This window comes from Vitis riparia, chromosome 12, assembly GCF_004353265.1.
Source record: "Vitis riparia cultivar Riparia Gloire de Montpellier isolate 1030 chromosome 12, EGFV_Vit.rip_1.0, whole genome shotgun sequence".
NCBI classification, from domain to species: Eukaryota; Viridiplantae; Streptophyta; class Magnoliopsida; order Vitales; family Vitaceae; genus Vitis; species Vitis riparia.
In genome coordinates, this window is record NC_048442.1 from 1,211,796 (window position 1) to 1,235,639 (window position 23,844).

Consider the following 23,844-nt stretch of genomic DNA (forward strand, 5'->3'; position numbering starts at 1 on the left):
AGTACAGGATATTTGTGTTGATGTGATTTCCACCATATTAAAATATCAAAATCTTCTTGATCTTCAAATAAAATTGTATCAGTATTAAGATATTTATCTAAATCAGATGTATTATTTGGAGAACTATTTGTTGTCTTTTTTCGACTTTTCAACATTTCTATAGCTCCTTTATAAAAAGATGAAGAGTTTGTAGATGTAGGTGGTAATTTAATAGTATTAATATCATTACCATATTTTTCTTTATAATAGTTATATAAATTATATAATAATGAATTTATTTCATTTTTAATTTCTTCAATTTTTATTTGGTCATTAAAATAAATAACTTTTAACCATTCATCCAAAGCTTCAAATTTCAATCTAGGGTCCACAATTAAAGCAATATAAAAAATTAAAGGTATTTATCCCCAATATTTTCTAAATTTTTCTATCATTGCAAATATTGTATCATTAAATATTTCAAAACTTAAATATTTTTTAAATACAAGAAAAATATTAGTTATTTGCGTAATAACTCGATTTGAAGTTGGATAATATACACCACAAAAAATGTTTGTTGAAATATCAAAAACTTCAAAAAGATCTCTTAAAAGATCCGCAATATGCCAATCATAATCATTTAATGCATAAATATCTTCTTCACAATCATTATTAATTAATTGTATTTCATATAATTCGACTACTTTTCTATATTTTGTAATATTTTGTAAAAGTTTATATGTGGAATTCCATCTAATGGCCATATCCAAATTTATATTTTTTCTTTTCATATTTAACATTTTGCAACAATGAAAAAATAATTCATGTTTTGCTTGAGAACTATTAATACTATATGCAATGCCTCTAATTTTTTCCAATGTACTATCAACATTTTTTAATCCATCCTTTACAATTAAATTTAAAATATGTGCACAACAACGCACATGAAATATTTTAGCATGATCTTCTTTTACTTGCCAATATAGTTTTAGTCTATGTATTGCTGCATCATTATTAGCAGCATTATCTAATGTTATTGTCAATATTTTATCACGAATGCCTAAATCTATAATTTCATCATTTATTAAAGATGCTATATTTTTACCACTATGTGGAGCATTTATTAATTTAAATGAAATTATTCTTTTATTTAATTTCCATTCATTATCAATGTAGTGAGCAGTTATACATAAAAAACCAGTGTGAGTTAAAGATGTCCAAATATCAGATGTTAAACAAATATTTCCTTCAAAATTTGTAAAAAAAATTTTTAAAATTTCTTTTTGTGTATAAAATTTTTTCATAATATCTCTTTTAACTGTATTTCCAGATCAACCTTTAAATTGAGGGTTAATACCTCGTTGAATTGTTCCTACAAAATCATGAGTTTCTATCATGTTGAAAGGTTGTTCTGCTCTTATTATATAATCAATCATTTCTTCACGACAGTTAGATTCATCATAACAAAATGTTTTTAAATTTCCACTTTCATTTTTACCTAATTGCATATAATTTCTAATATCTACATTATTTTTAGTTTTACAATTTTCATGATGTCTTTTTAAATGACTTGTGCCTGCATTTGAGCCACCAGTAAGAAATTTATTACAAATTTTACATTTTGCTTTTATTTCTTTTTTATTATTTTCTAAAATTATTTCTATTCTATCAAAAAAATTCCATATATTTGAAGTAAATTTTTTGTTTGATGATATTTCATCACATGGACTAGATGAAGAAGCACTTGTCATATTATAATTATTGATAAAATATTATGCCAAAAATAATAAAGTAATAAATATAAAAAAAAAATGTAACAAAAAAATAAAGTAGTAGGGGTGAAGTATGTTACTCAATTAGAGAACCGATGCAGAAATTCCTAGCAAATTTGAACTCTTGGAGCCACCAATGCTTGTTTTGCACCACCAACAATATTGTATAATTTGATGGAAAAATAAAAGAATTTGAAATATTGTAGAATGTGAGAGAAATAGAGAGAGAAATAGAGAGAATTTGATGAAAAAATGAAAAGGAAGAAGATGTATTTATAGGAAGATTTAAAAAAATAAATAAATAAATAAATAAATAAAAAATTGACATGTGACCATTGGAGCCTCCAACGGTCATATGGGAATAATGGGATGGAGCTAAAGGCTCCAACAGTCATGTGACCGTTGGAGCCTTTAATTTTTTTTAAAAAAAATAATATACTGTATTTTTATATACATATAACTAAGTCCATTAATAAACATAAAAAGTTTGTAGCTTAGTTGGTTAAAGCCTCAAATTTTAACCATGAGGGGAGGGGTTCGAATCCCCCCCTCTCCCTTCCCTTGTTTCATTTTGGCTTTAATAAAAAAGCCCGCCCGGCCCGGCCCGGCCCGCGGGCTCACAGGCCGGGCCGCCGCGGGCCTACCATTCTTGCATGGCCCGGCCCGGCCCGGCCCGTTGACTGGTCAACAGGCCCATAGGCCCGGCCCGAGCTGGGCCGCGGGCCTCTTATTTCAGGCCCGGCCCGGCCCGCCCGTTGGAGACCCTTAGTTATGGAAATGGAAAAAAGCACTCCATTTGGTTTTCTTGGGCAGCGCTGGCCTCGCCGGCTGCAGTCTAAGCAGAGGCGGCGGAACAGTTATGTATTTTGATCATAAACAGTTATGCTATATTTGCTTCCCCAAAAATTTTGAGGGAAAACAAACAGGAAAAAAGGAAGGAAAGTATAAAACAGATTTAGAGGTTGTTTGGCTGTGAGTCAAAAACTGTTTTTTGTTTTTAAAAACAGAAAACTATTTTTAAAAATTTCTAACGCTGTTTGGTTGTTGTTTTCTAAAAATATTTTTAAAAACAAAGTGAAATAAAGAACAAGTAGAAGTTGTTTTCACCAGTTTACAAAAATAAAAGAAAACATGGGCACAGTTGGTCATATTTTCAGAAACTTGTTTTAAAAAACTGTTTCTAAGTTGAACAATAAAAAATAATTTTTAAAAACATGTTTTAGAAAACATGGCCAAATGAGTTAAATTCAATAGATTATTTTTATATATTACTTCAAACTTATTTAACTTATTTTTAACATGTGATATAATGATTAAACCATTTGAAAATGTATAAATTTTTAATTGATTTTAATTATATTTTATTTTCTTGGATATTTTTTATTAAATAACCGAGAAAATTATTTTTCTAAACAGTTTTTTTCCTTTTATTAGTACTTTTGAGTAACCAAACATAAGCTTAGATCCATGTAGTGTAGTAATACAAGGGGAACATCACAAGTGATAATGACCAATAAATATTTAAAAATGATTCATTTGATTAACTTGGATCTCCGTAGAATTGGAGCAAAGATGTTGAATCAATGGGTATGGGTGTTTATTGGAAGACACGAACTTCTTAATCTTTCTACATGGTATTCATGAAAGGATCAATCTGTATGGAGTGGGGAGCAAGTGGTGGAACTCAAAGAACATTCAAAAGATAGTTTGTACGACTAGATCCCAGACAGTTTACAAAAGAATGGAAATGGATCTAGAGATTAGGTTGGAGGATCATCTGTTATCTTGGAAATTATTTTCTATGAATGTGGGCAAAAATGTGCATTCTTCAGGTTTCCGACGCAGAGCCACAGATGTGGTTGAAAAGTGTTCTGGTCACTTACTTCTTGTTGTTCTAATGGCAAGAGCTTTGAAAATGGTCTCTGATGTTATTGTCTGGGAACGTGCATCTTGTATACTAGGCTTGCCACATCGAGCTCAGATGAAAGACAGAGTTCTGTGTAATACATTAGCATTCATTCTGGGGGATCTAGGTTCAGCAGATAAATGTGTAAAATACAGTGCATTTCACACACAGAAGGAAGGGACCAGTAGAACTGATTTGATACTGGAGTGGATCAGACATGCCTTGATCAAAACAGTTGAAGAAGGAGAAAAAATTGTTCAAGATCTTATCAATGCCTTCGTATTTGAGAGTTCCCAGAATAGATATTCTGTCCCAATGTGAGATGAAATCCATGAGGTGTTAGTAGATTTGTGTTTAGAAAAATCAGCCTTGAACTAGGGATTGTTAGAGCATAAACTAAACCAGAAAGAGATGACCAGTTTACAAAGACCTTCTCTTAGGAATAAAATCAAACAGCCGGTACACAATCAACCAAGATCAAGAACACAAGAGAATTATTGTGGTTCGATCAACTTGATCTACATCCACACTAATTTCTTGAAGCCTTTATTCATTTGTACCAACCAGAGATTACACAAGAATCAAAAACAAAGAAATTACAGCTTTTTTCCGAAGAACCCTCCTCACCTATGTTTCTTCCTATACAAGAAAACCGAAACAGACCTATGGTCATGGATTTGGAAAGCTCTCTTCCTTTCTCGCTCTCTGTTTTTGTACAACTGAATGCCCTTAACCAGTTCTCCCGAGTCTGTACCTTAAAAACACAATCAAAAACTCTAACTAACTAACTACACTCCTAAGATAGCTGTTATCCTTCCCAAGTCATCACGCTTTTTGTTTGTTAGTTGAGCTTAGTCAACAACCTTGCCACTTGTCACTTGATAGTTGGCAAACTCTACAATTTGTTTAGACTCAAAATAAATACACATTTTCTTTTGCTAGGTGAAAGGGGGTTAACCAAGGCACCAAAAGATGAGGCATGGGAAGAAGCCTATGAAATCCATTTGATGAACAACAAATTATTTGATCTGCCAAAGAGTCCAAATTGCCCCCATCTCTGCACATTGTTCCTACAAAACAATAGTTGTTTGCGAGTTATTCCTCCATTGTTTTTTCAACGTATGGCCATGCTCTAAATCTTAAACTTGTCCCATACTAAAATAAGATCGTTACCGCAATCTCTTTATGGGTTGGTACAATTGCAAGGACTTGTTTTGAGAGGCTGTAAACTCTTCATGGAGCTGCCACCTGAAGTTGGAAAACTCAGTAATCTTAAGGTGCTTGATCTTGAGGGGACAAATTATAAGGCTACCTGTGGATGTTGGAAAATTGACAAATTTAACCTGCTTGAAAATGTCAATTTGTGGGGATGATAACAACAAGAAAGATAACGAGTCAAACATAATGATTCCCCAGAATGTGATATCCAATCTATTTCAATTGGAAGAATTGATGATAGATGTAAATCCCGGTGATAAGCAATGGAATGCTAGTGTGAAAGACATTGTAAAGGAAGTGTGCAGCTTAGATCGGTTGGAAGCTCTTCAACTATACTTGCCAGAAGTTGCACTTTTGAATGACTTACAGAATGCATCATCATCAATAAACCTCTTAAAAATGCACTTTAGGTTTACCGTTGGCAGGCATTTAAAGCACATAATATCTCGACTACCACTTGAAGTTGCAGTTAAATTTGATGTACCAAAAAGATGCTTGAAGTTTGTGAAGGGTGAAGATGTCCCAAAAATTGGGAAGGTACTCCGGCATGTTACTGCATTGTTCCTCGATAGCCATTCAACCGCCACTAGTTTATCTGAGTTTGGGATTGAATATATGAAGAATCTAAAGTTTTGTGTATTAGGAGAATGTGATGAGATTCAAACCATTGTAGATGTAAATAATGGAGATAAAGTACTACTTAGATCACTAGAATACTTGAATCTTTATTATATGAAGAATTTAAGGAGCATTTGGAAGGGGCCATTTGGATGGGAAATTATGGATAATTTCCCAACAGTGACTGATTGTCTTATTGATTGTTGTTTGTTTAGTTATTTCATGTTGTGCTTGGTTGGGGAGAAAAGGAAACTCAGAACCTAACAGAAACTCTGTTTGAATAAATGGTGATGTGAACTTGCTGTATGCTTATGAATTCAGTATTCAAATGATAATATCATCTAGTCTTGTTTGGTCTTAAGCAACTGCTCTAGTGTTTATCAGAGAATTACTTATCAAATTTGAAATTTCAAGGGGATAGAGTAGGTTAGAGGAAGCAGCAGTTCAGTTTCAGCAACATCAAAACACATTTATAGGATGTGCTTTTGGTAGATATAAGATCTGCTTCTACTAAATTCTAGTGATTGATTGCTAATGGTAAGTGTGTGAGAAAAGTTGTGATGAAATTTGGCTTTTAGATTCCAAATAAGATGAATTGAAGGAGCCATTATCAAATATATTTTGTTTTTATATATTCATTGTCTTTTACTTATCTATTTTCTTTCCCTCAAATTTTATAGGGGGCAAAGGTAACTTTAGGAGACTCCATTACATAGCATCCTTATCTCTTTTCATAGCATCCAAACATAGAAGGATAAATTTTCTTTAATATTTTTTTTCATTTCCTCAATGCTTTTGAGAAACCAAACATAACCTTAAAAATAATAACAATAAAAGAAGTTATATGAATATAATAAAGAGAAAACATGTAATATTTCATAGATGTAGCTATATAAATCCAAACCTATACATTGGGTTCCCCCACATCAAACTAGTTATAGAAAATTAGCATTCTAATATAAAAAAAATCAATAGAAAATCGACATCTAATAGAGTGTCTCCACTTGCAATAGTTGTTCTACCATGACTCAACATTAGCAAATTGGCCTCTTAAATTATATTGTATGGGTTCTGATATGAGTTTCAAGTGCAGGTATATGTCCAAATGTTTGGTCCTTCATAACTCAAATTTTAAGATATGAGGATTTGGTTAAAAAGGATGTAAAAAATATGTGTACTGAGATATTAAATGATGAAAGAAAAATCAATTAAAAATAATTAGAAGTAAAGATATCCTTTTTAAAAGCTCTTATATTCGTCTCCCTAATCCCATTTTTTCCTTTTATTCCTAATATTTTTACAAACAATTCACTTTTCCACTAACTTTTTTTTTTCAATGTAATTATTACAAAGAAAGTTGAAAGAATAAAAGAATATCAATGAAAAAAAGTTGAACAACAATACTTGATCTAAGTAAAATAGGAGTATATAACAAAATCCTCATTCCCACACTGATGGCATGTGATGTCGACATAGATACTTCAGATAAAATTGTAGAATCTGGGTATTATAGATCTTACGTAATATTGCATAACCTTAGCCATCCACATTAAGGGTATATTTAGTTTTCAAAAAGTATTAGGGATAAAAAAAAATAGTCAAAATTAAGTATGGTTAATTGTAGGTATTGAAGTTTGAAATTAAAGCCTCATTTTCAATATTTTTCTAAATATAGTTGTCAATTAATTTTTGGAAGAAAATTGAAAGTTTAAATATAAAGAATCATGCACTTATATATAAAATATTATAAATGTTTTTTTAAGTCTTCTTCATCTTTCCAACTACTACTAAACAATTATACAAAAAATAATTAAAATACCTTAAAATTATTTTTAAAACTAATTCACATGTTTTTTTTTTAAGTAGAACGACAATCTTCTATTATAAAGGATTAGAAAATTGCTTTCAAGAAGTCTTAGAACAAATCACCTTTTTCAAGATTAATAGTCATTAAACAAGTCCTTGAATTGCCAAAGGATTGGTCATTGATAACCAATTGAATTATACATGCAAAGTGAAAGATAGTGTTGGTAATTGGAGTTGATCTCTTATATAACTTTTACATTTAATGATTTATTTTCAATCATTCTTCGTATTTGTTCAATTACTTTTCATGGTATGATCCAACTATGCCCTCAACTACATTACTTGAAAATTGAATATCATCAAATGGAAAAAATAATAATGGAATATGAGAACCATGGAGTAGAAGTCAATGCACTCTCCCTACTCTAGTACTCCTTGATTTTCCAAGATTGAGAAGCATTTGGATTGATGATTGATTGGAGTGACCAACTTTCCTTAATTGTATTTTGAACCTTTAATTTTTTTCTTAAAACAAAAAAAATATATATGAAAGAAAAAGATAATGGAAAGGAAAAAAGGATTTTGCTACTCGAAGCGAAATCATAATTTGTTGATGATAATTGAATGTTTAAAGAGAGAAATTGAATAATTATTTTATTTTGTTTTCATATAAAATAATATATATATATATAATTTTAATTATGATTTTACATGCTTGATATTAAAATTTTGAATCATGTTTATCGGTGAAAATTTTGTGTTATCATGGTACAAATACGCTGTTTATAATATTAAAGTTTTGAAGAATGATTACATCTGAAAATGTTGTTTTGTGGTCATACAAAAAAATATTTAGAATTTGATGGAGACCAAATTGTGTTCAGAAACAATTTAAACTATTTTGTATCATTTTGGTACAGCAAAGATAAATTCATAAACATTGTGAAGAGACATTTAAAAATAAGAACTGTTATAAAAAAATATGAAAACTAGAAAACATTCCGCAACGCAGACAACCTAATAATTTTCCCCATCTTATTTCACCAAAGGGAGTGATTCGCATCAATGGCAAAATAAATAATGAATAAATAAAATGAAAATAAAAATGCCCTGTGCATGCATGATAACCTTCCGTCACCATTCACCTGCCCCTGTTTATCTCTTAAAGACCGTTGGGCCTTGCAATCGAGTCATTCAATACTTTATATCACCTTCAGTTCAACCATTTTGCGTAATAAAATTATCCATTTGCAGCTGAAACCGGACCAATCTTCACAGGTATAAAATTTAGAGCCCGTTTGGAACCAAACATCCTTACTTGACTGATCCTACATTAGAATAAGAGATCTTTGCAACAATATAACAAACACAGTGGAATTAATTCTTACACAAATACAATCCCAGCTAGCAAAGCCAATTCAATGGAGCAAATATTTATATAAAAAAAAAAAATACAACCCAAAATAGCAAATCTCAAACAAATACAAACCATGAAAACAAATCTCAAATGGATACAAACCAAGGTACATATCAAGTCTTAGAGAAAGACAAACCGAGGCGGCAACTATATATCTCAATCAACTTTAAGATGAGACTGCTGCACACAAATCTGAGGAGCTAGTTGAGGATGCAAAGACGCTCTAGTCCCTGTTTAATGGCAACATCTTCTGTCCATTCTAGAGCTTCCCACCATGAGTTTTGCCCTTCGATAGATCTCAATCTGGTTGCATTCTCTATCTTGAAAGGCAGCTTCTTCAACATGCTGCACGCGGATATTTTAATCTTCCGTAGAGAAGGCCAATTCAATGAATCATCAATCCAAATGCTTTTTAGTGTTGGGAGATCAAGAAGTACTAGCGTCATCAACCTTGGAAGTGGATTGGCTTCTAATCCACCATTCTCAGGTTCCATGATTATCTCCTCCATTTGATGACATTCTTCAACTCTCAAGTGCTGTAGTTGAGGGAGCTGCTGAATCATGCCATTAGAGAATACCTTCTTCAACTCTGGACATTTAATTAATGCAAGAGTTGTTAGTTGACCTAGACTTCCATCAGGAACAAACCCATTCCAAATGCTTGCCAATCTCAGCATGTTGTTTACATGCAAAATTTCCAGGTTTTCTAACACACGTGTCATCGTTCCGCCACCAGAGATTATGGTCTCAACTTTATTGCATCCTTCAAGCAAACAAACCAACATATGGTTCATCTTCTCAATGTCAAAATCAGATAGACTGGAAACTCCCCTGTGGTTTTTTAGTCCAAATGCATGAGTTTTCCCAAGTACTTCCGAGATGACAGGATCTGTGCCTTCACCATTCACCATTTTCAGAGAGTTGTACCTTGGAGAATGTAAGGACTCAAAAATTTGTGAGTAGGTCGAGTCCTCGTAACCAACAGAAAATTGAAATGTGAAGGGGGAATTCCACACTTGGCTTTTGGTGACAAACAACCTAAGATGGTCCACTCTAGGGAAGTACAATCGAAGGGAAGTAACCTGATTCAATTTAGCAATCTCTTCTATGGCCTCCTCTGCAACCGTTTCCCAAAGCTGTTGAGAAGAATCAACATCAATACTCAATTCTTCCAATGAAACAAACCTGGAAATAATTTCTGATTGCTCCTGAGTATGGTTTCCCACGTCAACACTAGGTGGTGATACTACCCGTCGCCACTGTATTATACTTCCAATCGGATTTAAATTTAAATCAGTCCTTCGAATATCTAATACCTTAGTAGAACAATTAGACAAGGATATTCGCAAACACTTCAACCATATTAAACTTTGAATTTGACATAAATTAAGTCCACTACCTCGAATATCAAGCACCTCAAGATGTTGAAGTGCTTCTATTTCAGATGGTACCTTTGTCAAGTGGATGCAAGAATTTAAGTAGAGCCCCCTGAGAACAACCAAGTTGGATATAGAGGAAGGCAAAAATGCAATCCCAGTGCCTTGCAAATCCAGAACTCGCAGACTGCACATGGATTGGAAGAACAACTGAGGAATGACACTCAAATCCTTATTTCTTTGAAGGAACAATGTTGAGAGATTGCCACAATCTAGAGTTTCTGGTAAAGTGTGTAGTCGGTTATCCATCAACGAAATCTTACTTGCTTGGCTACATTCTTCATGGTCTGGAAACTCTTGTAATCCCTCACCTGGTTTTGCCAGATATTTGTAATCCTTTTTCAATGAGATTTTAAGCGCCAAACGCCGAAGCACTTTGTTCATCTTAACATATTTCCTCTTTTCAGTTTTCTCTAGAAAGGATACGCCCATAAGTTCATGCAATATCGCATGCCCTCTGATGCGTGCTTTTCTGAACTCCTCTGCATGACGAATAAAGTCTTCAGCTCTCCAACATTCTAGCAAGTAATCCACATGTATCATGCTTTCTTCAGGATACAATGCACCGTACAAAAAGCAGTCCTTCTCTTCATCCTTTAAATCCTCGTAACAAACCTGCAGGCGTTCCAGCACTTCTTCAATGCCTTCAACTCTGTCACTGTCCCATCTTTGCAAGCTTTCCAATCCATCATTCCAAAGGGTAAAATCTCTTTGCTTCTTTTTGAAGGTTTTGGCTACTCTGTCTATCAGCAGTGGCAACCCGTGACACTCTTGAACAACAAGCCTAGCTGTTGGTTCAATTAAGCAGTTAGAAATAACATCACCCACCTTCTTCCTGAACATGTTCCAAGCATCAGCCGGGGACAATGGTTTCACTTCGATTTGCACATCAGTTTCCATATTGGTACAAATGCCATGGTATATACTTGCCAACACCACCTTGCTGTGATTATGGTTGTTATGGATTCCCATAACTTTGTGCAGATCAATGGTATGCCACACCTCATCCACAAGAATCAAACACTTCTTTTTATTCAACCCTCTCGATATTATCTGAGCATTTCTCTGGATGTTGGCGCTACGTTCCCCATCCAGTTCTAGCCGTTGCATGATGGCCTCTTGCAGCTTCTCTATGCTCCTCTCCTTTGAGACCGTTTCAAGAATGACAATTTCAAACATACTATGAATCTTTTCATTGTCATTCAAGTGCTCCATTATCGTGGTTTTCCCAGTTCCGACCACTCCCCAGATTCCGATTCTCCTTACTTTTTCATCCTTAAGATGATTTAGTACATCTCTTACAACCTCTCCCAGTGATGAGTTTTCCTCGATTTCAGGTGCATTTTTTGTCCAGACAGAGTTTGGTAATTCATCTTCCAAAACTCCCATTTTAAGTTTTCCCTCTTCCAAAAGACTACGAACTTGCTGCCTCTTCGTTTTCAAGTCCTCACTAAAATTTGCGTTTGACCAAAAGCGGTCCAATCTCCACTGCTTCCTCTTTCCTTCATTATATTCAGTTTGCAGTCTGTTCATTTCATTTTTAAGCATATCAACCTTAGTAATCCAGTCTCTTGTGGCCGGCTTTATTCTGACTCTGCTTGCTTCTTTCTGTATATCATAACTCAGTTCCCAGAGCTCTTCTGCTTCTTTCATCAACTTCTCGTAGTTTTTTTTCAGATTCTTCACATCAACTATTTTGCCACCGGTGGTGGTTACCACTGTTTTCACGTCTTGATATGCCCCACCTCCGACCCCACTCAACATGTTTTCAGCCATTCCTGCATCACCACCAACAAGATATACAATTCAGAACATCAATAGAAGTACAAAATGAAAATCTAGTGAACAATAAGGGGTTGTTTCTTGTGAAGCAGTTGTCAAATAACTTCAATTCTAGCATGGTTTGTCCAGAGAGTGGTACTAGATTCAGTTTGTTGAACCCCACAAATGGCTGAATTACAGGTAAAGCAAAACCATTCATATGCTCAGAACATTGAACCAAGAACAAAAAAAACACAAAAAAGAAAAGAACAAAATTGTGCTTTGATCATGTGATCACTTCAGTCAATTTGATGGGCCAAATTCAAGTGAGATCACTAATATTTTCTACAATTACAATAATGCATGCCCAATTAAAGATTGAACCAATATAAGAGATATTACACTTCTCAGCCTCTGCTCCCCATTCTGTTGGGGTAGTAATAATATAGCTTTGCATAAAAGATGACTCTAAAATCAGGTCAAGGGTGAGTATATATGATGCTAAGTGACATACAAGGTTTGGCCTTTTTATTCAATATCAATTACTTTTCAAATAAGATAGTTAAAACACAATCAAATAAGTAGCACTAGATAAGTTCTGCTCAAATTTTTTTGATTTGATCCAGAAACATGGCCTCTGTCTAGGAAACCTCATCAAACAAGTATTTCATAGCCAGACCGACCATTGTATTTTAGGGGTGACAACTACAGTCATTGCAATGTTAAATATGCATAGGGAAATGGTTTCAAATTCCATTGCATTTAATTGGACAACTCCTATGTGTTAGATAGTGTTTTAGCTTAGTTATTTCATATTATCAATAATGGTTGAATAGTCTTTTAGCTCTTCTTATTGGCCTATATAAAGTTTTTTTTTATGTAATCTCTTTCTTAAGCTTTTGCTAATGAAACCCTAGTTTTTTTTTTTTTTTTTCTCTTCCTTTTCTTTTTTTTTTTTTTTCAATTCTCACATGGTATAAGAGCAATGATCAACATGAAGCCTTTGGTTATTTTTTTTCCCCCCGAAAAGCTTCTATCAGCCTAAATCTATTTTGAAAAGCCATTTTGGAGGTTCAATTATTTGACATTTTTGCTTACTTTGTTTTGTTTGGATTATATTGTGGTCATATTATTAGTTGATAATGGCTAGTGAAAGAGATGACTCTCTTCAATCCATTAGTGTAAGATGAAATGGAAATAATTACTCACATTGGAGTTATGTGATGAGAAATTTTTTGAAAGAGAAACAAATGTGGGGTTATGTCAGTGGTGTCTTGAGCAAACCTATATATGACAAGGATGAAAATTATGTTACTACGTTAGATAGTTGGGAAGCAAACAACTTAAAGATTCTAACTTGGATTAATAATTATGTTGAGCATTCTATTGGCATATAATTGGCAAAATATGAGATTGAAAAGCAAGTTTGGGATCATTTGGTACAATTGTACACATAATCAAACTTTGCAAAACAATATCTGTTAAAGTCTGATATTCGAGCAGTGCAACAAAAGGATATGAATATCTAAGAGTTTTATTCTACATTGTCTGATCTTTGGGATTAGTTGGCACTTACTAAACTTGTATCCATTAAAGCAATGCTAAGTATCTAGCTCATCAATAGGGGTAGCATCTTCTTCAGTTCTTGATGGCTCTTCATGATGATTTTGAGGGGCTTCGAGGAAATATTCTACATTTTCATTCCCATCCCTTTGTTGATACAATGGTAAGTGAGGTTCTGACTGAAAAGACATGTCTCAAGACTCAAACAAGAAAGGGCCCTTCTCCAGCATCTAGCTCATCAGTTTTAGTTGTTCCTAGAAAACCATTCTTAAGTAACTAGACTAAACCACCTACAAAAGTTAGTTATGATGAGTGCAACTTTTAAGTAGAAAGGACATTAGAAGGCTTAGTACCCTAAATTGTTGCATGAAACACAAACATCTTAGTAGCCTTATACTACGCAACAGTACTGGCGACTACCCCCAACTTCACAGCAATGGCGTCTTAGAGGACAACTTCAACAACAAGCTTATAGGTCATCATAGCCTAATACTACAACACTTATACCTGAAGTTGCATCATCCTATAATCTTAACACGATGGTCCTTATACAGTAGTTTCAAAAGTTCCTTACGACACAACCATCACCAAAGTCATATGTCATGTCTACTCCATCTTCGTCAGGTCTACCTTCTCCTAGCACTTCAAGTAAATCCTCTTCTTTATGGGTCTTAGACTCTAGTTCCTCACGTAATATGTCACTTTCTTCATCCTCTTTTGTATCTATGTGTCATTATTCTTTCTTTCTGTCTATCATGACTGTTGATGGCACTGCCATGTCTTTAGCAAGTGTTGGTTCTGTATGCACACCTCATTTCTCTCTCTTTGATGTTTATTGCATTCCTAAACTTATTATGAATATCATATCTATGAGACAACTTTGTGATTTTGGTTATTTTATTCTATTGCTTGTCATTTCTCTCTCTTTGCTATTTATTGCATTCCTAAACTTATTATGAGTCTCATATCTATGAGTCAACTTTGTGATTTTGGTTATTTTGTTCCATTTTCTTCTATTGCTTGTCATGTGTAGGATCCTTAACCTCAGAAGCTAATTTGGATCGGTCGTAAGCAAGGTGGCTTATATGTCATGGACGAGCTGTGACTTCCACGAGTTCTAAATATAGCTGTTTTAGGTGTTGACTTGTCATATTTCCATTTAACTTCATCTTCCTCTAGTTTTTATTTGTGGCACTCTAAACTTGGCTATGTTTTGACCCCCAATTTAAAATATTTAATTTCTAGAGGATCTTTGAGCTATTTGCAAACTCATGATATTCTAATTGTGGTGGTTGTAAACTAGCAAAGTTTTCTACTTTACCCTTTAATTGAAGTGTTTCTTCCTTTGTTGCACCCTTGATTCATTCTGATGTGTGGGGACCCTCCCTTGTTACCACAAAAGGGGGGTCCGGATATTATGTCTCCTTTATTGATGATCATGGTCGATATTGTTGGGTTTACTAATGAAGCATTGGTCTGATTTTATACATGCTTATACTACTTTTTGTTCATTTGTTAAAACTCAATAGCCTACTATTATCAAGTGTTTTCGTTGTGATTTGGGTGGGGAATATACCTCTCTAGCCTTTTTTGAAATACTTATCTTTGGTGGTACTATGCACCAATCCTTTTATACTAACAATCCTCAATAGAATGGGGTCGCTGAAAGAAAACATAGACATCTTGTTGAGACTGCTCACTTTCTTATCTTGTTTGCCAGTGTCCCAAGTACTTTTTGGGGCGAAGCTGCTCTTACTGTTGTGCATTTGATCAATAAAATGCCCTCTTCTCATACGTCAAGTCTATCTTCCTATGAAAAGTTGTATGGTGACCCTCCTAACTACTCATCTTTATGGGTTTTTGGTTGCACTTGTTTCATTTTTCGTCCCAGTTTAGAGCGTAATAAGTTATCTTCACACTCTACCATTTGTGTTTTCTTGGTTATGGTAAGGGTCAAAAGGGTTATGGCTATTATGATCATATTGCTTAAAAGTTATATATTTCTCGTCATGTCTTTTTTCTTAAGCATATTCCTTTCTTCTCTATTCCTACCAAGTGTCATACCTTGTCAAAGTTTGATATCATTTGTATTGACCCTTTCCTTGATGATCCTCCTAACCTTATACCCCCTACTAGCTCACCAATATCACATGATGTTCCCCCTCTTATCACTCACTTACCTCATTCTATATAGCCTTTTCCTTATTAAATTTCTTGCAAAACTTAGGTAGCTATGAATGATGCAATTGATGGTATTTCTAATGCTCCACCCTCCACAGATGATGCCTCCATACCTCTTCCTCCTCCGGTTATTGCAGCATCTCCTATGATTACAAATCCTCTTCCATCTCACTATTCAAAGTTATTTATAAGTTCACTCAGTTACCAAATTTTGCTTATTCTTGTTATTCTCCTTCATTTACTTCATATTTATCATCTTTTCACAATCTTTATGAGCTTATCTCTTATGAAAAGGTTATTCTTGATTCCAATTGGCAACAGATTATGGTTGAGGAACTTTTTGCTTTACATCGAACAAATACTTGAGATTTGGTGCCACTTTCGCCTAGTAAGAGCTCTATTAGTTCTCATTAGGTTTATAAAATCAAAACAAATTTAGATGGTTCAATTAAGCACTACAAAGTTAGGTTGGTTGTAAAGGGCTTCCATAAAAAATATGGTATGGACTATGGAGGGGACTTTGGCACCAATTACCAAGATGGCCACTATCCGTGCTCTCGTTGCAGTCACCTCCATCCACCAATGGCACATCTCAGAAATGGATGTTAAAAACATTTTCTTAAATGGAGATGTTAAAGAGGGAGTGCATATGGTACCTTCTCCTGGTGTTTCTCATAACCTTGGAGAAGTTTTTAGACTCAAAAAAGCTTTATATGGTCTCAAACAAGTCCCTTGAGCTTGGTTTAAGAGGTTTTCTACAGTGGTTACTTCCCTTGGTTTTTATTCTAGTGCTCATGATTTTGCTCTTTTTGTTAAGTCTATTTCTACTAGTCATATTCATTATCCACTTCATGTTGATGACATAATTATTATTGGTAATGATGTTGATGGTATTGCAATACTAAAAACTAAATTAGCTCAACCATTTAACATGAAGAACTTAAGTCCTTTACATTACTTCTTGGTTATTGAGGTTCTCTGTATTGGGATTGAACCCCTAAAAGTAAGACATAATGTAACAAAATTAGACTTAACCATCCCCTTATTATCCATTTGGAGTATTGACATTGATTTGAGCATTCAACCCATGTTCCTTACATTGTACATGACTTGGGTGCATTAGGAGTTGCATAGAAGATACAAGTCATAGGTTCCTTGTAAGTAGATAAGTTATCCATAATTAGTTCATGGATTGGGCAGTTTAGTAGAGACTATAGTGCGCCACCTCCTAATTGGAGGGATGACTTATCTTGGTTGTCAGGGTGGGTTTCTCATGGTGAGTGTACTAGTATATGTTATGCACACTGTAAAGGACCTACAATGAATCATGACGCAAGACTATCAAATGTCATAATTCATCAAGCTACTATACTTCATGGACTCTCAACCTTGAGAGGATATTGAGCCTATCTTGAAATCAACAGGAGGCTTTGACCAATGGGTAAGACCTTAAAGTGGTCATATATCCCTATGGATTGGGTCATTAACGATGGAGGCTGGTGGTGATTACTACTAAAAAAGTACTCTTTTATAGCTTGAAACTAACTGTTTTAAACACTTTTGAGTAGTAGTTAATACCTTTTAACTCAATTAGCACATTAAGGAACCTAGCAAGGGTTACTGATCAGCTTTTGGCAAAGTTTGGTGTTTTTGGTAGCTTTTTTATCATTGAAACAAGCTAAGAATGAAGGAGAATTTGGTGAAATCCATGGCAATGCAAGTTAAAGCTCAAATACATGAAAAATCCAAGCTTTGAAGCACTTCATAGCCCTTTTCCAAGCCAATCAGAGATGCAAGGAAGAAAACCAGAGGAAGAAATCTAACAACATGCAGTTTTGCATGGTTGTGCGAAATTTCGCACACCATGCGAAACCACTTGAGACAGCCAAGGGATTTCGCACACCATGCCAAATTTCACATGGTATGCGAAATCTTCCTGTGCACCGACTCCGTTAGATTTTTATCTTCAGATATTTTGTGTAATTTCCTAGTTTCTCCTTGTAACCAACCTAGATATTTTCTTTTATATCTTTTTATATATCTTGTAGGTAGCTTATATATAAGGAGAGAGATAGAGGGATGAGATGTTATGTATGCTTTTCATAAAAAACTTGTAAATTCCCGTACTAAGAAATATACAAAGTTTTTGCTATGCCTTTCCTTCTCATTTTGTTTTCACTTTTCTTGCTAGCCAAAGTAGTTGTTAACCATTAATGGCCTTTATTTCAAGGTTTAGCTTTAAATCCCTTAAAATCACCTTGAATGGCCAATACTTGGTAAGCTTTTCGGATTCTATGGATGCTTATTGCTAGATCCATGGATGTCTATTAGTTATCATTTAAGAGCCATTGGAAGGTGGTTCAAGGTGAGGGTCTTTAGTGTTTGAAGCCATTAATGGGAAGCAATTACCATTTCTCATGAATCATTTGGATCAATTCTTAATTGCTAAATACAAAAACCAATTCAGGAGATAACCATCCTTTATGTTATTGTCCCCAACCCGAGGAGAAGATCCGGAATCTCCCCCTTTGCCTAAGGAACCCGATCCTAGTGACCTAAAGCTCCAAGAGACCTTTTCTTTGTAGTTAACTTCACTTATTATTTTTTGCTTAACTTAAAAATCACTCTTTGCAACCACAATTCCATTTTCTTTAAAAGCTGTGGAGAATGTGGTAGCAGACCACCTTTCAAGGCTAGCTATTGCACATAATTCCCATGGTTTGCCCATTAATGATGATTTTCTAGAGGAGTCTCTTATGTTGGTGGAAGTTGCCCCTTGGTACGCTCACATTGCGAACTACCTAGTCACAGGAGAAGTTCCAACTGAGTGGAAAACACAAGATAAGAAGCACTTCTTTGCAAAAATTCATGCCTACTATTGGGAAGAGTCATTTTTATTCAAGTGCTATGTCGATTAAATAATAAGGAAGTGCGTTCCTGAAGAAGAGCAATAGGGGATCCTCAGTCATTGCCATGAAAATGCATGTGGAGGCCAACTTGCTTCTCAGAAGACAACCATGAGGGTGTTACAATCGGGTTTCTTTTGGCCATCACTTTTCAAAGATGCCCACACCATGTGCAAGAGTTGTGATCGATGCCAACGGCTTGGGAAGTTGACACGCAGGAACATGATGCCTTTGAACCTCATTTTGATAGTTGATCTTTTTTACGTTTGGGGCATTGACTTCATGGGACCATTTCCTATGTCTTTTGGCTACTCTTACATCTTAGTGAGAGTAGATTATGTTTCTAAGTGGGTTGAGGCAGTCCCATGTAAGCACAATGACCATAGAGTGGTTCTCATGTTACTCAAGGAAAACATTTTCTCAAGATTTGGGGTGCCCAAAGCAATAATTACTGATGGAGGTACTCATTTTTGCAACAAGCCTTTTGAAACTCTCCTAGCCAAGTATGGGGTGAAGCATAAGGTAGCTACACCTTACCACCCTTAAACTAGTAGGCAAGTTGAGTTAGCAAATAGGGAGATTAAAAACATATTGATGAAGGTGGTGAACACAAACAAAAAAGATTGGTCAATCAAGCTCCTCGATTCATTATGGGCATATCGAACAGCTTACAAGACCATTCTCGGGATGTCTCCTTATCGCCTAGTCTATGGCAAAGCATGCCATCTTCTTGTGGAATTGGAATACAATGCTTGATGGGCAATCAAGAAGCTCAACATGGATCTAAGCAGCGCTGGGTTAAAGAGGTTCTTAGACCTCAATGAGATGGAGGAATTGAGAAATGATGCCTACATCAATTCAAAAATTGCAAAAGAGAAATTGAAAAGGTGGCATGATCAGTAGATTTCCGATAAGGAATTTCAAAAGAGACAAAGAGTCTTGCTCTATGACTCTAAGCTCCATATCTTTTTGGGCAAGTTGAAATCAAGGTGGATAGGGCCTTTTACCATTCACCAAGTGCATTCAAATGGAGTAGTGGAAATACTAAACTCCAACAGCCCAGGGAGCTTTAAAGTGAATGGCCACCGTCTCAAGCCCTTTGTGGAGCCTTTTTCTCGCGACAAGAAGGAATTCATCCTCCTTGATCCACATCAAACTTGACAAGACCAGCTTTTTGATGGACTTAGTCTTTTTAAAGACTAATCGAGTCCATATCTTTTTATTTTATTTATGATTTAAGAGTTTTCCTGTATTATTACTTGTTTTGATTTTGATTTCTCGTTTTAATTTTATTTTGGTTTGATTTAACTTAGGTTTTTGATGATCGATTGCATGAGGGATTTCAAACAGAGACGCAATCAAAACAATTCGCACACCTTGCAAAATTTTTGTAGGGCATGTGAAATCAATGAAAATTTTCGCATGGGGTGCAAAATTTAGCACACCCTATGAACCAATTTTGCACACCCAGCGAAAATCAAAACACCTTGCGAAATCATTTTGATCACTATTCAAAATTTTCGCAGACCATGCGAAAAATTTCGCAGACGTAACACTGTTTTGCACGCTGTGCGAAAATCAAGAGGCGCCTGTGAAAATGAAAAGCCACCCGCCCATTTTTTTTAAAAATCCCCCGACTCCTAGCTTTTTCATTTCTTCATTTCGCAAACACTTTCTACCCTAAGAACCCCTCATTTTTCTCTGCCACCTTGCGACCTCACCCCTCTTCATTCGATTCTGAGCCTCACGAGCATCTCACTTCGAAGAGATGCACTCCGCCCCCCCTCAGAGCATGGACCCGAGGCTCGCCTTTCATTTCCAACATGGCGCGAACTCGATGAGCCCTTCCCGCCCCTTCACCGAGACGCACCATGAGGCAGAGAGCCTCATCTGCTCAGGTACCTAGCGATTCCCCATCTCAGGCCGCGAAGGCCTCGAGGATTCCACATTTCGAAGGTGAAGAGACCATTGGACCTTCCTCATTTGCTCCTCAGCGTAGATACAAGATGAGGAGACCACCTACTACCCCAAAGGTGACTACTTCGCGCCACGAGAGTTCAGTACGGCGCCCTCCGGGTAAGAGGGCCAGGACTTCAGGCTTGGGAGAGTCATCCAGAGCTTCTGAGCCTTCGACAGATTCTGAGTTACCTTCTGATATGTCACCGAAGTCGATTATCAAACGTCTGATGGTCACAACACCGCCCATTGAGGGCAACTCATATTGTAAAGCGCGACCCTTCCACTCGGAGCTATATTTTGATCAGGAGGCCATGCGACAGCAGCTTGAGCTCCGAGACTCCTACGGCCTACTCTAGAGGTATCACCTTGAGCACCTCATGACTCCTCATGAGTTTTTCTATCCCAGTGTAGCACTAGAAGTTTACCAATCTATGACTACTTGTGGCGTCCGAAGCCCTACTGCGATTCACTTCACCATAGATGGATGTCATGGTGTAGTCGAGGCCAAACAGATTGCAGAGGCTCTACATATTCTGTTCAAGCCAGAGGATCCTTCTGTTTTCCGCCAGTGGTCCCCCGTATCTTAGAAGGATATGGTCCACATATTATCCAGGGGGAACTCTACTAATTCGGTCCTTCTACGGAAGGAGCTTCTGCCTGGGATGCTCCTAGTAAATGTGGTGCTACGCTCCAACCTATTTCCATTATAGCATTTAGTACAGAGGAGATGAACTATTTTGGACACGTTATTCCTTATATCCGAAGGCTTCTAATTTGGCCCGCACCACTTGATTATGGCCTCCCTCATCCACTTTGAGGAGAAGGTCCATAGGAAGAAGCTCCAAAGGGCCGACACCATTCCACTACTATTCTCGAGGTTATTGTGCCAGGTCCTAAAGTATTTGGGCTTTCCTACTAAGCCTCGGCTTGAACACCGCCGCCTTTGTCCAGAACGATTCACTCTCAACAAATGGAATCAGTTGGTAGGCTATTCTGCACCGCTAGGAGTCCCTCCCATGGTAGCACCACCAGTGCCCCCAGGCTAGAGCAAGGCGAGCTCCCGGTAGAGACGGCACCACCAGTGCCCACACCTGAGGCTACTGTTGCTGCTCTACCTACGACTCCTACTGTTCCACCAGTCACGCAAACTACATCCGATCCTTCTATCACCATGTCGGCTTCGGTGTTTCATGTTCTGGTGCATACCTTTCAAACACTCACCACCACCCATTCTGCTCTCTTCCGGCAGATGGATGAGATGCGTGCCCATCAGGACCAGCAGACTACTATTCTCTGCCAGATTCAGTAGCACCTGGGACTCCTACCTCCGTCTCAGTCTAACATTCCTGCATCCTCAACACCTATAGCTCCAGTTGACGACACTACACCAGCAGAGGTCCGGATTCCGCCACCTCAAGATGAGCCTCCCACAGTCACAGCTTCGCCTGAAGAGGCATCATCTCCACCTAAGGCTCCCAATGCTTGATCATAGGACATCTCTTTATCTTATTGTATTTATATATTATATTAATGGAGATTTGTCATTGTTTTGATGCTTTATAAACTGGGATTGGATGTATTGCCCGATCATATCTCATATTGTACTTTCTCATATTAATATATAAATCATCATGGTTTTTATTTTACTTAGAATTTTTCTATTTCCTCTACTCATTACCCTTTTGTTTTTTTTTACTCATGTGGTTTCTCCTATACGACTCAGACTCCATTTCATTCAGGAGGTACCACTTCCTCCCTTTATTTTCAATTGCACTTGACACATTGAGGGCAATGTTAATCTCGGTTGGAGGAGAGGAGGGGGAGGGGAGGGAGGGGAGGGGGAGGGGGGGAGGGGGGAGGGGAGAGAGAGAGAGAGAGTTAGGAAAGAAGTTTGTTAATAATGCTAGGTTAATTTGTCAATTTAGTTACTTTTTTGCTTAATTTTAAAAGTTTTCACTTTACTTTCCATGGTTATTAAGGAAAAATTCTCAAAATGAAAAGGGAGGAATTGAGTTCTTGCCTTTTTACTTGAATCTTAGAGTTTGTATTATGATTATTGAAGTTGATGAAGTATTGAAACTCCTATGGAATTCAACCTTATTTCTTCCACTTTAATCTTACCACACACTGTGCACATTAGGTTCCAGTTATAAGATAAAAAACTATCTCACCCCCTGAACTTAGGAAAATTTCGACTTGGTACCTTTGACCTTGTTTTAATAGTGTTGGGACACCTTATAAAAGGTCAATGAGCCTTTAAAAAAAAAAAAAAAAAAGCAAAGTGTTTCACTTGCCTTAAAATCCGAGCAAGGTTTGAGGGGTATATGATTACTACCCAAAAAGTGCTATTTTACGCCTTTAATTCATTATGTTTTAAGCACTTTTGTGTAGTAGTTCTCCATTCTTATTCCAATTGGCATGTTAAGGACCTGGCAATGACTTCTAATCATATTTGTGGCTAGTTTTAGTGTTTTGACAGCTTTTTGGATCATTAAAGACAAGCCAAGCAAAAGAGAGAAGTAAAGAGAAGCAAAGAGAGAGTGAAGAAAACAGAGGACAGCAGCTGCAGTCTTCCTTCATACTTTTGGAGCACTTCCCGAAGTCCATTTTCTACATGCTATATACCATTTCAAAGATTAGGAAGTCAAGAATCCAATGCTTTAAACCGTGTATGATTTGGAGCTGAAATGAGGAAGATATGGCCTTTGGAAGCCAACTGCTCCAAGCATGTGCGAAATTCGCACAACAGCCCAAGCTTGTGCGAAATTCGCACAACACCTTCCTTTTGTGCGAAACTCGCACAACACCTTCTCCTTGTGCGAAATTCGCATAGTAGCCCAGTGCGAATTCTCCTCTGTTTTTGCCGACTCCACATGAGATCTTTTCTTATGTATTTTTTATGTAAATTCCTTTCTTATCCTTGTAACAAGCCAATCACAGGCTTTGCTTTTGTAAAGACTACAAGAGGGGTGGAAATCATCTCTCGACCATATGTGTTATGTTTTACACTTAGTGAAATACAGGGCTCTCGTGTTTTCTCTTTTCTCTCTACTTTTTCTTGGAAGCCAAACAACCTCTGAGGATGTTTTCCCAGAGGATGAGAGGCTAAACTTTTGGTTTCTTGTAGTGAAGGAAGCTAGGTGAAAAGTCCAGATGCAAAGGTGGAAAACTCTCATGCATTAAATACAGGTAGTTGGAGTTCATAAATGACTTTTAAATCTAAAGTTTTTGCTTAAATCCTTAGAATCACTTTGAATGGCCCAATACATGGTAAGCTTCAGGTCTCTGTGGATGCTTATTGCTAGATCCATATCAGTCCATT

At 36.2% G+C, this 23,844-nt stretch overlaps 2 protein-coding genes across 2 annotated transcripts in view; one reads left to right on the top strand and one right to left on the bottom strand.

Moving 5' to 3' along the window:
• Positions 1 to 8,682: 8,682 nt before the first annotated feature.
• The window catches only part of LOC117926766 (disease resistance protein At4g27190-like), a 39,877-nt gene continuing 24,715 nt past the window's right edge, over positions 8,683 to 23,844 (bottom strand). Inside the window, exon 2 of the mRNA XM_034846053.1 lies at positions 8,683 to 11,930. Coding sequence (XP_034701944.1) covers positions 8,917 to 11,928 — 3,012 coding nt within the window. The 5' untranslated portion in view covers positions 11,929 to 11,930 and the 3' untranslated portion in view covers positions 8,683 to 8,916. The remainder of the gene's footprint in view (positions 11,931 to 23,844) is intronic.
• Positions 21,493 to 22,008, top strand: LOC117926789 (lysine-rich arabinogalactan protein 19-like). The gene is made up of 2 exons (XM_034846080.1): positions 21,493 to 21,720; positions 21,859 to 22,008. The coding sequence occupies exons 1-2, from the start codon at positions 21,493 to 21,495 to the stop codon at positions 22,006 to 22,008; spliced, it is 378 nt and encodes a 125-aa protein (XP_034701971.1).